The sequence below is a fragment of the Pistacia vera genome, unplaced genomic scaffold (assembly GCF_008641045.1).
Source record: "Pistacia vera cultivar Batoury unplaced genomic scaffold, PisVer_v2 Contig404, whole genome shotgun sequence".
Lineage (NCBI taxonomy): Eukaryota > Viridiplantae > Streptophyta > Magnoliopsida > Sapindales > Anacardiaceae > Pistacia > Pistacia vera.
Window position 1 is genome coordinate 655081 of NW_022196229.1, and position 14522 is coordinate 669602.

At 37.7% G+C, this 14522-nt stretch overlaps 1 protein-coding gene across 1 annotated transcript; it reads left to right on the plus strand.

The window, feature by feature from the left end:
* The first annotated feature begins 1291 nt into the window (after positions 1-1291).
* LOC116142018 lies at positions 1292-13824 on the plus strand. Its single transcript, XM_031427475.1, has 11 exons — positions 1292-2217; positions 2760-3036; positions 3202-3387; positions 4967-5119; positions 6310-6777; positions 7667-9976; positions 10402-10604; positions 10699-10854; positions 11265-11499; positions 12098-12408; positions 13015-13824. Exons 1-11 carry the CDS (start codon positions 1451-1453, stop codon positions 13313-13315), a joined length of 5367 nt encoding a protein of 1788 aa, XP_031283335.1. The 5' UTR covers positions 1292-1450; the 3' UTR covers positions 13316-13824.
* The last annotated feature ends 698 nt before the right edge of the window (positions 13825-14522 follow it).

Here is a 14522-nt window from a genome sequence, read left to right on the forward strand (position 1 = left end):
TCTTAATATTAATATATGAGTAATGTTATACTAACAACTTATTCTCATAAACTTCTCTTACAACCTTAACGTGTCAACTGATTAGCGCTATCAGGTCAGCTCCTACCACACTCAAGGCATACATGCATTACGGGAAACAAACGGTCATTCCTAGAGAAGGAACGGTCGTCCCCTATGAAGGAATGGATGTTCCTTAAAGGAACATTTCCTTCTCTTTTCTTCGTCTTCTCTTCTTCTTCTTCTTCTTCTCCTCCTCTTGAGAAACATTCATTCCTTCCGTTTCTAACAGCCATACCTTTATAAGAAATGGCTCTTGTCTTCTCTTCTTCTTCTTTGTCTCCTCCTCTTGAGAAACGGTCGTTCCTTTCTGTTATGCAATCAACCTATAAAGAGAACTGAAACAAACAATAAACCCAGAAAACACAAGCAACAACACAAGATCTTTACCGTGGTTCACTTGCCCGATTTGAGCAAGCTACATCCACGTTGAACTCTGGAAAGAGAGTTCGCTGCACTATGATTAAAGAACACTCGATTACAGTCACAATTACAAAAGAAAGACTCTCCAAGAAAACCCAGATCGAACACCACTTTCTGAACCCGTAATCTGCCCTAGGACTCCTCTATCCTAGAAATCCCTATAACAAGAACACAACAGTTCTTTCCCTTGATTGATTAACCCAAACCACTCAAGAAACCCACAGATTACACAGAAAAATCATACTCAAAGTAAGAACCCTAGTTTTCTAAAGAAAAACGAAAACCTGCTCTCAATTTTTGTTCGATCTACTGTTATAACAGGAACCCTAAACCTTTTATAGCGTTGACTGGAGGATTGATCTCAGCCGTTGGCTTTCCTTCTGAATTAGCGGTCAGGATCATTCAGGAGCTGTCTCACAAACGACACCGTTCCATTAAATTCAATACGACACCGTTTCAGCATTCACTCACAACACTTTCGTTTCTAATGATCATACATTTATAAGAAACAATCGTTTCATATGAAAAGAACAATCGTTTCTGTTTTAGGTGTGGTAGAGCTGCCGTGACAGTGTTAGATTAGGTGCCACGTCTGTGTTGTGAGAGGGGGTTGTTGGCCTAGGATTATTCTTAATATATATGGTAATAATTGTGGCAAGAGCAATAACCGGAATACAACTTGGACAAATAATATGCTCTAATAATTGGAGGAATATATCAAGGGGTGAAATTGGAAAATAAATTATTAACGGTTCATTTTGTTCCTAGTCCCTGTTGTAACGGTGGGATCCATGTGGAACAAACCGAAACCATATGTTCTTTCGCGGGTAAACTAAGGCGCAAAATCCCGACCACCACCACCACCACCACCATCAACATCCAATCCCTCCTTTCAAATTTCGCTTCCAGAACTTGTTTTGCGCTTTACGCTTTGTCCTGTCCCTTCTCAATCCATGCCATTGAAATTACTATGAACCTCTCTGCCAATGATCTCCGCCTCAATTCTTTCCACGCCACCGCTTCCACCTCCACCTCCACTATTCTCTTCAAGAAAACTTCTATCCACTTCCTCCAAGTTCGCGTCTATCGGAAACGTCGCCGTTTCAAACTTACTGTTAGAAGTAGCCTCAACTATCCTTTCGAAAACCTCTTTCATAGCTTGCCAAACCTCTTCGCCTCCACTAGCTCCCTCGATTTGCTCGCTCCGGCTTTAGGCCTTTTCTCTGGACTCGCTATTTATGCCTCTCAGTCCACTTCTAATAAACCGCCCCCACTATCATGTATTGGAAATTGGGTTTTGTTCACCAGTCCGACGCCGTTTAATCGTTTTGTCATTCTTCGGTGCCCTTCCATATCGTTAAAAGACAGTGATTTCTTAGAGAATGTAAATGAGAAGCTCGTGAAGGAAGATAGACATTTTGTGAGATTAAATAGTGGGAGGATTCAGGTGAGAAGTGGAGATGATGAGAGGGCGAGTGAATTGGAGACGAAATTGAAGTACCAAAGAGTTTGTATAAATACGGAGGATGGTGGTGTCGTTTCGTTAGATTGGCCTGCGAATTTGGACCTGATGGAGGAGCATGGATTGGACACCACTTTGTTGTTGGTGCCGGGAACCGCGGAGGGCAGCATGGAGAAGAGTATTCGGTCGTTTGTTTGTGAAACACTGGAGCACGGGTTCTTTCCGGTGGTTATGAATCCTAGAGGTTGTGGTGGTTCGCCTCTTACCACAGCTCGGTAAGCAACCAAGCTGCTGTTTATTTTGAGCATTTCAAACTTTTTCTAATATTGCAGTAATTTAATTTGTTGTGTTTTGATGTGTGGGAAAGTTCTGGATACAATTAGTTTGTTGTGTTTATTAGACGAGAAATTTCTTTTTTTGGCCTTATGATTGACAATTTGTTGCATAATCATGTTTTATCGTAAAATGTCAAAAGACTTTACTGGCTGCCAACACTGCAATGGTTTTGATTTTGGTTGTTGTTTGAGGAAGGATGTGAGCTTGTCGTTGTGTAGAATAAACCTGAGAATAAAAAGGGGTGGACAAAGTGAAGATAAAAAAGGGAACATGACTTGTTATTTGGTTAAAGCAAAGGTGTGGCTTGATGGGATGTCATTGCTAGTATGACAAATGAATGAGACTGTGCCTGAGTTCCTCTTCGTCATTTGTTTGAGTCTCATACTTGAGCTCTAGGTGATAACTAATCTGTACAGGTTCTTGTTGAATATTTCTTTCCAAAACTAACCTGATAGTAGGGCTGCTTAACTACATTATGTAGGTTATTTACGGCTGCTGACAGCGATGATATCTGCACTGCTATACAGTTCATCAACAAGGCAAGGCCATGGACAACTTTGATGGGTGTTGGCTGGGGATATGGTGCAAACATGTTGACAAAATACTTGGCAGAAGTTGGAGAAAGCACACCTCTTACAGCTGTAACGTGCATAGACAATCCTTTTGACTTAGAGGAGGTCACAAGGTCCTCTCCTCATCACATTGCCTTGGATCAGAAGCTCACTAATGGATTGATAGATATCCTGCGATCTAACAAGGTTGATTATTGCTTCAAATGTTTTACTCTTCCAGTGCAAATGTTTCAAACGTTCATTGGAGGAATGCAACACTCAATGTTTTATTTTTCCAAATCTTGTTAGTCGTTTAATTTAAGTAGGATCCTTAGGTTTGTTCTCACAACTTATTCTAAGTTAATTCTTCAGGAATTATTTCAAGGCCGAGCAAAAGGTTTTGATGTGGAAAAGGCTCTATTGGCAAAATCTGTTCGTGATTTTGAACAAGCAATATCTATGGTATCTTATGGTTTTGAGGCCATTGAAGACTTCTATTCGGAATCTAGTACTCGAAGTATGGCTGGAAATGTGAAGATTCCTGTTCTATTTATACAGGTGCATATTTTTGTGGTTCTAATTCCATCTTGCTTTGGACTTTGCACAAGACCAATTTATTCTTGAATTATGCCTGTTCCAATATTGGCCAAAACTTATGGTATTGTTTATATGGTTCAATGGAACATATTTCTAGGATCTTTTCTTCTTTATTTAGAATCTATTTTTCTGCTTTGTTGTACTGAGCTAGATATAAAGGGTTCTCAAGCTTCACTTTTCTATATCATGAGTAATCTTAATTGAGTATTATACCTTGTCAGTCTTAGGTGGCTGGGCTTATAAGATAACATCTGAGTCAAGTCCAGTCCAGATGTAGGTTAGTCAAAATGGGTTCATTTGTTGTTATGAGTCCAGTAGCAGGTTAATTGAGTTACCTCTTACCAGGGTGAGCGAGCATAGCTAGTTTTAACTTGCAACTTTAGTAACACCACGCAATGAGGAATTTCCAAAATTTCTGTGACTCGTAGGATATGTCTCCAATTTTCACTTAAGGACATGGAACTTGTGTAACATGTGTAAGGAGAGTTGTCAAGGTTGCACTTTGATAGGAACCCACTCTTAAATTGATAGAAATTGGGCTGGGCAGTAGGCCTTTGATAGAATTGGGCTAGGCAGTGTTCTTTTTGTGGGCTTGGGTAAAACTCTCCTTGGAAAACCGGCTTGCCAAAGGAGGATGCCCAAGCCCTTATAAACCACATGTCTACCCGTTTTCCCTCTCAATGTGGGATCCCAACATTTCCCCTTACTTCGAGACCCAACACCCTCGTTGGTCTTTTTTCTAGAGAGCGCATGCCCTCATCGGCCTTTACTGCCCTCCCTTCGAGTCTTACTTCGCCTAGAAGCTTGTCAACAACTCTCCTTCTCCACCCCTCGGGGGGCCACTGAGCCTTGCTGCATGGGCTCGGAAGGTGGAGTCTGCTCTGATACCATTTGATAGGAACCCAATCCCAAATTGATAGAAATTGAGCTAAGCAGTAGGCCCTTGATAGAATTGAGATAGATAGTGGTCTTTTTGTGGACTTGGGTAGAACTCTCCTTGGAAAACCTACTTGTCAAGGGGGGGTGCCCAAGCTCTTATAACCACATGCCCACCCCTTTCCCTTCCAATGTGGGATCCTAACACACTCTCATTTATAAAAAAATACGTCAACCATTTTGAGGTTGCTATGCAGTTTTCGTTAGGAGATAGCCACATACTTGCAAGCCTGATAATAACATTTACTATCTGTGGTTCTTCTACAAGCATACAAACACATGATTATATTTTAGCACATATGTTGAAAATTATAAATAATGCACATGATAAGCTGTTACCTACCATTAAATGCAAAAATTAGATAGCTTTAGTGGTCAATGCAATATAATTCACTTTTTCTGTCTCTCAGTATGGCAAACATCTTTCTTAATTATCTGCTTAAAGATCTAGTAGTGGTTGTGATTTTGCAAAATATGCATCAGTTATCTGCTGTCAATAATGTCTTGCTTGTCAACCATTCCACTATTCTGAAGTTGATCATTAAGATAAGTGCTCTGTCCCTTTAACAGAAGTTAACTAATCATAATCCTGTCAATTTGTCAGAATGATAGTGGAACACTGCCACCGTTTTCCGTCCCACGCAGTTTGATAGCTGAAAATCCATATACTAGCCTTCTCTTGTGTTCTTGTCCTCCATCTACTATTATTGCAAGTAATAGAGCTGCTGAATATTGGTGCCAGCATCTTACCATCGAGGTAATGACTTCTTTCTCGTTGGCTACTGAAGATTGAATACAGGAATTTAAATCTACCTCATTGTCAACAAAGGTGGGTTGTTTGTCTGAATGGGCGGCTGATAATTTCTATCATTTCCATTGCAATGTCTGGGTCTTTTGAATCATTTAATAATTTTCATCTATTGTGTTTATAGTTCTAAGAATCACACTAAGATTACTGTAACATAACTTTTAAATAAACTATCTCTGAATTTCATTGTTTTGAATTCTTTATAGCTGCTTCTTGAAATCCTAGTGTAAACCATTAAGTTTTTATATCTCTTTATTTACTTAAATTTACCCATACGGAATATATTTGTGTTAGAATTTAATGAGCAATTTTCTCTTTGCTGAGAATGCTAGCTGTGGAGAGTTAGATTTTTTTTTCCCTGAAATTTTGATTTGATGTTCAGGGAATGAAGATCATTTCTTGTCTATAACAATACTCTGATCTGATACTCAGCTATAGTATTTTTATTTTTCACTTTGTTTTTTAATTTATTTTATTTTATGTTCGGTCCTCAGCAATTCAATTTTCGTTCATATCTTGATCAGCAAGAACAGTAGAATCTTTTAAGGGACTTATTGTGTTGGAATCTCTTGGTTGCATTTATGTGTTTCTTTTCAAGAGGGAAAGAGAGCTAAATTTCTTTGGAGTTGGTTTATATGGGAAAAACAAATAATCGTATATTTGGTGAGAAAGGAGATGATAACAATGAGGCTTTATGGGATAGAGTTAGACCTTTTGCTTCTAGTTGGGCTTCAGTTTCAAAGTTGGGAGGAGATCTTGGGCTAACTTTGTTTGCTTATTCTAGGATAGGGAATGGAAGATTATGTTTGGTATATTTTTTTCACTGTCTTGCAGATAATAGTTCCCCTCTTCAGATTTTTTTATCTCTCTGTAGATTTCTAGTCCACTGATATACATACATCAACCTCTTCTTTAACATAGTTTAATGGTTTCTTATCAAAAAAAAAAAAAAAAAAAAGGAATCTCTTCGTCACTATGCCTCAAAGCTTTTAAGTTCGATAATTGTCATGAGTAATTTCCCTTACCCAATTATCATATTTTATTTGAAATTATAATTTCATCCCCCTCAATTCCATCAAATATGTTGGATATTAGGGTGACAAGTGATATTCTGATCAGTATTCTTTTTGTGAATGCAGTGGCTCACAGCCGTGGAGCTTGGACTATTAAAGGGTCGTCATCCGCTTCTGAAAGATGTAGATGTTACCATCAACCCTTCAAAAGGCTTAGCTCTTGTGGAAGGTAGAGCAACTGATAAGGATGTTAAAGTTAACAAGCTCTTAGATCTTAGTCAGACAAATGCTTTGAACAGTTATTCCATTGACGGTATAAAGGAAATGCTGGAAAAAAGTAATGATAATGATAGCATCCATCAAAGATACAGAAGAGAGCCACAAAGAAATGTGGAGCTTGACAAAAAGGAATTGCAAGAAATGGACAATGGTGCATTGCAGGAGACTGGTCCTGTTGACGCAGAACTGGTCAAAGAGGAGGAAGGCAGTCCAGTAGATAGCGAAAGGAGCCAAGTGTTACAGTCTACACAAGTGGTTATGAATATGCTTGACGTAACTATGCCTGGCACACTGACAGAAGAAGAGAAGAAAAAGGTAATCATTGAATTTGCTATTTCTTGTTTTGACATTCATCTCTTAATTACTCTGGGCTCAATATGTTACATGCTAATATTACATTTTTGGAGCCGTAGTCTTGTACATGATTGATTTGAAGTGAGCATAAAAATTCAAGCATGCAAGTGTATATGTGTGCTTAAAAATAAAAATATTTTAGGCTTATAATTTAAAATGATTTTGAATATGGAATGAGGAAATAACTGTCTTTTATTAACGCAATATGGATATAATTGGCATCTTAAAGAAATAATTTAACTTAACTACTTCTTACCCTCTGACCACTTTCAAATAAAAAATTCTCACCTGCCTTTAAAAAGCTTTTGCTGAAACTGCTGAGAGTTTGCTTTTTCTGCTTTGATTCCCAAGGAGTTACAGGATTCTTGTTTTTTTTCTTTATTCATCTCAATGAGGAGGGCTGCTAAGTTGATTTTGTATAGTCTTCGTGCTTTGTGTCCAGGGTAGGGATGATTATTCGTTGTATTTCGTACAGAATTTGTTTCCCCTTGGTTTTTTTATTCTTCATGGCACCTAGTTTGCAGAGTTTCTTCACATACTGGCGTTTAATTCTTATTACAAAGTTTATAATTTCTAATCCAGAAAAAAAGGCATATCATGAAAAGAGATGAAAAGAAGAAAAAACAATGTGTGGGTACATCTGATACCATGGCAATCTATCAGTATATTGTACCACAAGTAAAAAAAAATTTATGAACAAGTTGATCATATGAAGTCTTAGGATATATCTTAAAGAAAACTTATTCTGGTTAAAATACTTATACATAAGTTTTAGGATATGAAATTTCCAGTTACATTAACTTGTTCCTTCCTTTGGTTATTATAATGTTTCAGTAATTTTTATGTCCAGGTCTTGACTGCTGTTGGTCAAGGAGAGACAATTATGAAAGCTCTGCAAGATGCTGTGCCTGAAGATGTGCGCGGAAATCTTATGGCTGCAGTATCTGGGATTTTGCATGTTGAGGGCAGAAACTTAAAATTAGATGGACTTCTGGATATTGGTAAGATACCTAACGTAAAGTCAAAGATCCAAGAGAAAGTCATAGGAATATCAAGTGCTGAAGGGTTGTATAAAGATCCTCATAGAGCAGATCAGGTGAAAAGGGTTGACAATTTGGCGGAGGGCTCTGACAACGTACAACCTGGCATGGCCAAGCCTGATGGTGGATTACCTTCAGAAAATTTTCCGAAATCTGATGATGTAGGTCTATCTAAGTCAATGAGTGGTCCTCAATCTGATATTTCTAGTTCAGTCAGCAAGAACACTAACGAGTCTGGAAATAATCATGAAAATGATGGGTTCACTAAAGAAAAGGCTGTTCCATATTCTAACATTGGTGATAAGGGATCAGAGATAAGTGCTAATTCTAACAATACTGGTCAGCCTGAAAAGGCTGTAGGTCCTGAGGAATATGAGTCCAAAGTGGAACAGGAAGGTGGAGTATCCCAAGTAGAAACAAAACCTGAGAATAGTACCCAGAAAGCCGGAGATAAAGCCCTTGATCCTTCCTCTGATCAAAATAAGATGACATCTGCCAATGTTACAGAGGACACAGTTTCGCCTATGGGATCCTCTTCTGAAGCTCAATCAATTGAGAAGGAAGGAGATGATAATCGGAAGAGAGAAAATAAAACTTTGCAGCCTGCACCTGATCTTAATCCTTCTACCTTCAGTGTTTCTCAAGCACTAGATGCACTGACAGGAATGGATGATTCCACCCAAATGGCTGTTAACAATGTTTTCGGTGTAATAGAAAATATGATTACTCAGTTGGAAGAGGAAAATGGTGATGCAAATGATGTCAAGGAGAGAAATGAGGTTAAGGATGAGAAAATTGATCATTTCTCTGAGAAACAAAGAATTGGAAGTCATGAAAGATTGGAAAAAGAAGACTTTGGGAATGAGCTGAGTTTACAGTCTCCTGCATCATCTGATCCTTCTACAGATAATAGTTGTGAAAGTGGTATGGACATTCATCATGATGCAAGAACTGAGAGAGTGGAGGGTGAACACAATCAAAATCCCATTTTATTTGATAGCAATGGTCCTAATTATTCTCAGGGAAATAAGATAGCTAAAAGTTTAGATATGGAGAAAAAGAGGGAAATAGTTGGGAGCAAACTTTTGTCTGTAAATTCAGATGGACTAAATTATGGAAATAACTTACCATTATACAACCCTGTGAATCCTTATGGGGAGTCAACACAAAATGAACACTTAAGCAGATATCCTATCTCAAAAATGCCAAATGCCAAATCATTGGATCTGGATACAACTACTGCTCTATTGCTTGACTACTTTCCAGAAGAAGGTCAATGGAAGCTCTGGGAACAAACTGGAAATTTCGGAGATTCTATTCGTGATTTTAGCACTTGTGAGGATGATGACAGAGAAGTGCAAGCCCACTCATTTGCAGAGGTAGATGATGCAGATAAATTTATTGAACCACCATATGTAATATTAGATACAGATAAACAACAAGAACCCGCTGGAGAATATAAAATGAAGGATCATATGAGTGAAAATGTTGAAAGTAGCGAGGTTGCATTGACAGAGTTGATGCGCTTTGTGAAAAATATTATGTTTAATTCTTTGAAGGTCGAAGTTGAACGCAAGCTAAGTCCATCTGATAGGAAAGAAATGGAATCAAATGTTGTTAGAGATATAGAAAAAGTGGCAAATGCTGTCTCTTTGGCTGTTGGGAATGACAGGGAACATATTTGGTATTTGGATGATAAACACTACAGTATGGACTGTACTTCCGAAAAAGTTGGCGCACTTCAAGGTGAAAATATTATTAGAGCCATTTCCTCTGCTGTCCAGGGCACAAGTTATCTGAGAAAAGTGCTTCCAGTTGGTGTTATTGGAGGCTCTAGTTTAGCTGCTTTGCGAAAATATTTCAATGTGTCTACTGAGAATGATAATGGTCAAAAAGAACTGATGGTCTATGATCTAAACAAGAAATCTGGGGGGAGAAAACACGATAAGGTCGGGGTAACAAAGATTAGTCAGATGCCTTTTGACAAAAACACTAGTTCAAATGTTTCAGTGAACAGAGAAGTGGTAGGGGATAAATTGAAAAACTTAAACAATGGAGGTGTCATGGCTGGTGCTGTTACAGCTGCCCTGGGAGCATCTGCATTACTTGTAAAGCAATCGGTATGCATTAATTTATTTAAGTGCGTATTTGACATATATGTATTTCCTTTTTCTGTGTGGCTTTTCTAAACTAATTGTATAAAATAGACACTAACACAAACTTCATTCTCAGCATATAAGTTCTTTACTGGGTATAGGTATCTTTCTTCCTCTAGGTAGCAGATTCTGCTGTGTGATAGTTTGTCTGCAATTTGTTTCTCAGGTGCTTGAGAGCGTTAGAAATATCTCTTTTCTTGAAGTATATTGCAGCACTAATATGTTAATTATTCTGTATTATTTATTTATGTAATAGCAGCAAGTCTGTTCTCCATATTTTATAGTTATGAACTTTCATTATGTCATTATCTATTATTTGTTCTTGGGTTGAGGGGGTGGGAGTCTTACATGTGTGTTTCTCATGCTTGCTGCTGAACGTAAATGTGAAGGATTCGTATGAAAACAAAATTGGTGAAAATATGTCCAAGCCCTTAAATGAGAAAGAAAATCATCAGAAAGAACCCGCGAAGCTGGAGGAGGCAATGTCTGAAAGAAACCAGAATAGCATAGTCACAAGCCTTGCTGAGAAAGCCATGTCAGTTGCTGGTCCAGTAGTACCAACAAAGGGAGGTGGTGAAGTGGATCAAGACAGGTCTTTAACTCATAACTTGTTTATATATTTTTTTTTTAAGGACTTTTTCAGTTTATTTTTTAAAGAGTATTTTTTTCACTTCCTACGTGAACAGGTTGGTCACAATGTTGGCCGATTTAGGACAAAAGGGTGGCATGTTGAAGCTAGTTGGCAAAATTGCTTTGCTTTGGGGTGGTCTACGTGGTGCAATGAGTCTGACTGACAAGCTTATCTTGTTTCTGCGTATAGCTGATCGCCCATTGTTCCAAAGGTATTCTTAAAGGTCATTATGCAGTATCTAATGTTTCATCTATCAATCTCCTTTTCTCCTTAGGAAAACTGTAGTAAACCAAAATTAACTTGACAGGAGTTAAAATCAATATAAGGAAGTATTTTTCTTATTAAGAGTTTTTCCCTATTTTGGCTGAAATGGAAGATAGTATTAGTTTTTGATTCGTATAACCACTGCAACCTACTTGAACTGTAGGCTTACACTCTATTCCGAAGAGAAGATATTGACCCTTGTAGAACAGACTGGTAAAGGGACATCTAGTCTTCCCTAGATGGTTTAATAAGAATTTTGTAGAGTTAAATGAATGAAGTAATAGATCTTTTTTTTTTTAAATTACATGTATATTATTTTATTAGTAATTCTTTTAAAATTTTTGGTTCTTCCCTTAGGATTCTTGGTTTTGTCGGCATGGTGCTTGTTCTATGGTCACCTGTTGTTGTTCCGCTGCTGCCAACTCTTGTGCAGAGTTGGGCAACAAATAATCCCTCCAGAATTGCAGAGCTTGCTTGCATCATTGGGCTCTATACTGCTGTTATGATACTGGTCGTGATATGGGGCAGAAGAATACATGGATATGAAAATCCACTGGAGCGGTATGGGCTTGATATGACTTCGTTATCCAAGGTATGATTATAATCTAGAAATATATGTCAGACAAGGTCTAGACATTAGCAACTGCGACTGATTTAATGTTTATGTTCATGATGACAATGGGGTGATCCTCATTGGAACTGAAGTTTTAGCCTGAATATCAAATTTTGCCCACTAGTTCAGCAGTGTGCAGCAGTAGTGGCATGTTGGAACAATCTTTATGTGAATTTAAGTGAAGTTAGAATTGTCCGTTGATTTCAAGGTAGTGAAAGGATTGCGAAGATCTAGCATTTTGTGCCAGTGTCTAATTAATTGTGACCTCCTTCTAGGCAAACAAACTCTCAATGTTTCTCGTGCTTCATTTTTTTCAATATCCCATTCCACCAAAAACAGTTTTAGATTTCTTATTTGTCTGTGATTCCATTGATCTTTGTCATCAAAGGTGTAATTAAATGACAATTTCTTCTCCTCGTTTTAGTGAATATATAATTTTTAAATTAATAAGTAGTTTGGATGTTGATTCACCTGACTTCCATATTGTATTGCAACCTTATGGTCTTTAAATGGATATGCATCCTCTGGCTTTGCTTGTCTTGGAGAAAGAATTAACATTGAGCTTTTCCCTTAGCAGGGCCAAAATTTTTTGAAGGGGTTTATTGCAGGTGTCATGCTTGTGCTATTACTACAGTCAGTGAAGGCTTTACTCGGTTGTGCAAATTTCTCTTGGCCATCAAGTATTCCATCACCTTTAAATGCTGTGACGTGGCTCAGAGTGTGTGGGAAATCCTTTATGCTGGCATGTCGAGGTATCATAACAGCAACTGCCGTACTGCTAGTTGAAGAATTGCTTTTCAGGTCATGGTTGCCTGAAGAAATTGCCACAGATCTTGGTTATCATCGTGGAATTATGATCTCGGGACTTGCATTTTCTCTATTTCAGAGGTATATTTTTAATTGCTATTTTGCAGTATTATATTGATGTAATTTTACTGTTTTAATGTTTGCCATTACTTTCCCATCCTTGATCTCATATGGAGTTGAAAGAGTTAATCTAGCCTTACAATCTTGATTTTCCTTTCTCCCATTTTGTTAGCAATATATTGGCCGTTCTACCATGAAAATTTTGGCCCTTCTAAATTATGGGAAACGTGTAACAAAAAAGGTTAAGACTTTCTTTAGGTCCTTGAACTTTCATTTGGGTCAAAATTTAGTTTTAAATTTCAGTTGACAAATTAGTTAATAGTGAATGAGCATCCATGCTAATTAAAGGTGTTTGATCAAGCAGTATTGTTATGTTGAGAATCTTGAGATGACATATTTTGCTGACCTAACCTCTTCAATTGCCAGATTCAATTAATGAAATAATTCTTACAATATGATAATGTTTTGCTACAAGGAATTCATTGATCATTCTGTTGATCTTCGTTTTCCCCAAAATTTCTGCTATAGATATGTTAACTTAGTTGGTATGTTATAGCATTGAGTTTTAAGAATGATATGGCAATCACTCTTCCAACCACTTATGGTAACTTGCCATTGAGATTTCAGGTCTCCACAGGCAATTCCAGGACTATGGCTATTATCTTTGGCTCTGGCAGGTCTTCGTCAAAGAAGTCAAGGCAGCCTTTCTGTTCCAATTGGTTTGCGTGCTGGGATTATGGCCTCTAGTTTGGTTTTACAAACTGGTGGCTTCCTAACCTACAATCCGCATTTCCCTGTTTGGGTAACTGGAACTTATCCATTCCAACCGTTCAGTGGAGTATTTGGTCTTGTATTCTGTTTATTATTGGCAGTTACTATGTATCCGAGACAGCCTCTGGGAAAGGAAGAAATTGAAAATGGCCATTAGGGAGTGAACAAAATTATCTGACTGTCAATGGTTGAGTTACATCATGAAGAATGTCTGAGACCTTTAAGATTATGGATGCTTGGCGACTTCCATCAATTTTCACTTGTGATGTCGGGGTTGAAAGAATATTACTGGAAATCTGTGAGAAGGATAAAAGGAAAATAGAGAGTAAAATGGTAAATGTTAGGAATTGCCTTGTTTATAATGGCAAAATCTCTATAGCAGAGGGCACTGTTTGCACATATGAGTGGTAAAGATACTGATCACAGTGTACAGTTGTTGAACCTAGAAAATAAATTACCAAATACGAAGGCGAGTTTTGTACGTAGGAAAGAAATATTTATTTTCAAGTTTCAACCTTTTACATGTTTGCGTCAAAGTGTACAGGGATTTTGCGTTCACATTTGTTGATTTGCCTTTACCTTACAATGTCATAAAGAATACTGTGATTTTCTACACTATGGTTGCGAAATGTAAACTTTGCAATTCTGAAAATCATATAGCAATTTTTGGGCTTTTAGTTCTTTGTCATACAAGTAGCATTGGGTTTTTGCTTTTCACTTTTCTACAAGCAAATACTCTTAAGGGGGCGTTTGGATCATATAATATTTTATTATAGGAGAATGTTATATTAACGGAAAGATAAATCATCTTAAAGATGATTGGGAATATTTAGAAAATATGTTTTGTTGGTTCGAATAAATTTGTAAATAATATGTTTGGTTGGAAGGATAAATGAGTAAGTATATTATATAGATTACTAAATTGCTCTTTCTTTTTAAATATTAATATAATATTATTTTTTAAATCATTTCTTTTAACCCCTTACATTTGAAATTTTGCTAAAACACTCTAGTCATATAAAACTTTAATTTGTAGCAAAATCACCGCCACCCACCCCAAGCCATTGTCGGCAGCCAGCCACCACCACCGGCAGCCAACCACCACCACCGGCTGTCATCGGTAGTCGACAGAATGGCGCACAACTGGTTGTATATGGCCAGTCGTGCGTCGGTAAAGCCTATTCTAGTCATGGATCACAGATCTATGGACGTGAAACATCATAGAAACGGTCAAATCTGGTCATTTCCGGCCATGGATCTGGAAAATGTCTTACTAACGCACAACCAACCAAATCCCGCTAGTCGTGCATCATTACAACGACTGACGTCAACGGTAGTGAGTAACAGTCGGCGGTGGTATTGGG

What these genes read in the sequence shown, in the direction of transcription:
- LOC116142018 (XM_031427475.1), top strand. Translation starts at nt 1,451, where the DNA reads ATGAACCTCTCTGCCAATGATCTCCGCCTCAATTCTTTCCACGCCACC. An exon ending in TTCCTGTTCTATTTATACAG is followed by an intron (nt 3,388 to 4,966) that starts GTGCATATTTTT and finishes TCAATTTGTCAG; the next exon opens with AATGATAGTGGAACACTGCC. An exon ending in ATATGACTTCGTTATCCAAG is followed by an intron (nt 11,500 to 12,097) that starts GTATGATTATAA and finishes TTCCCTTAGCAG; the next exon opens with GGCCAAAATTTTTTGAAGGG.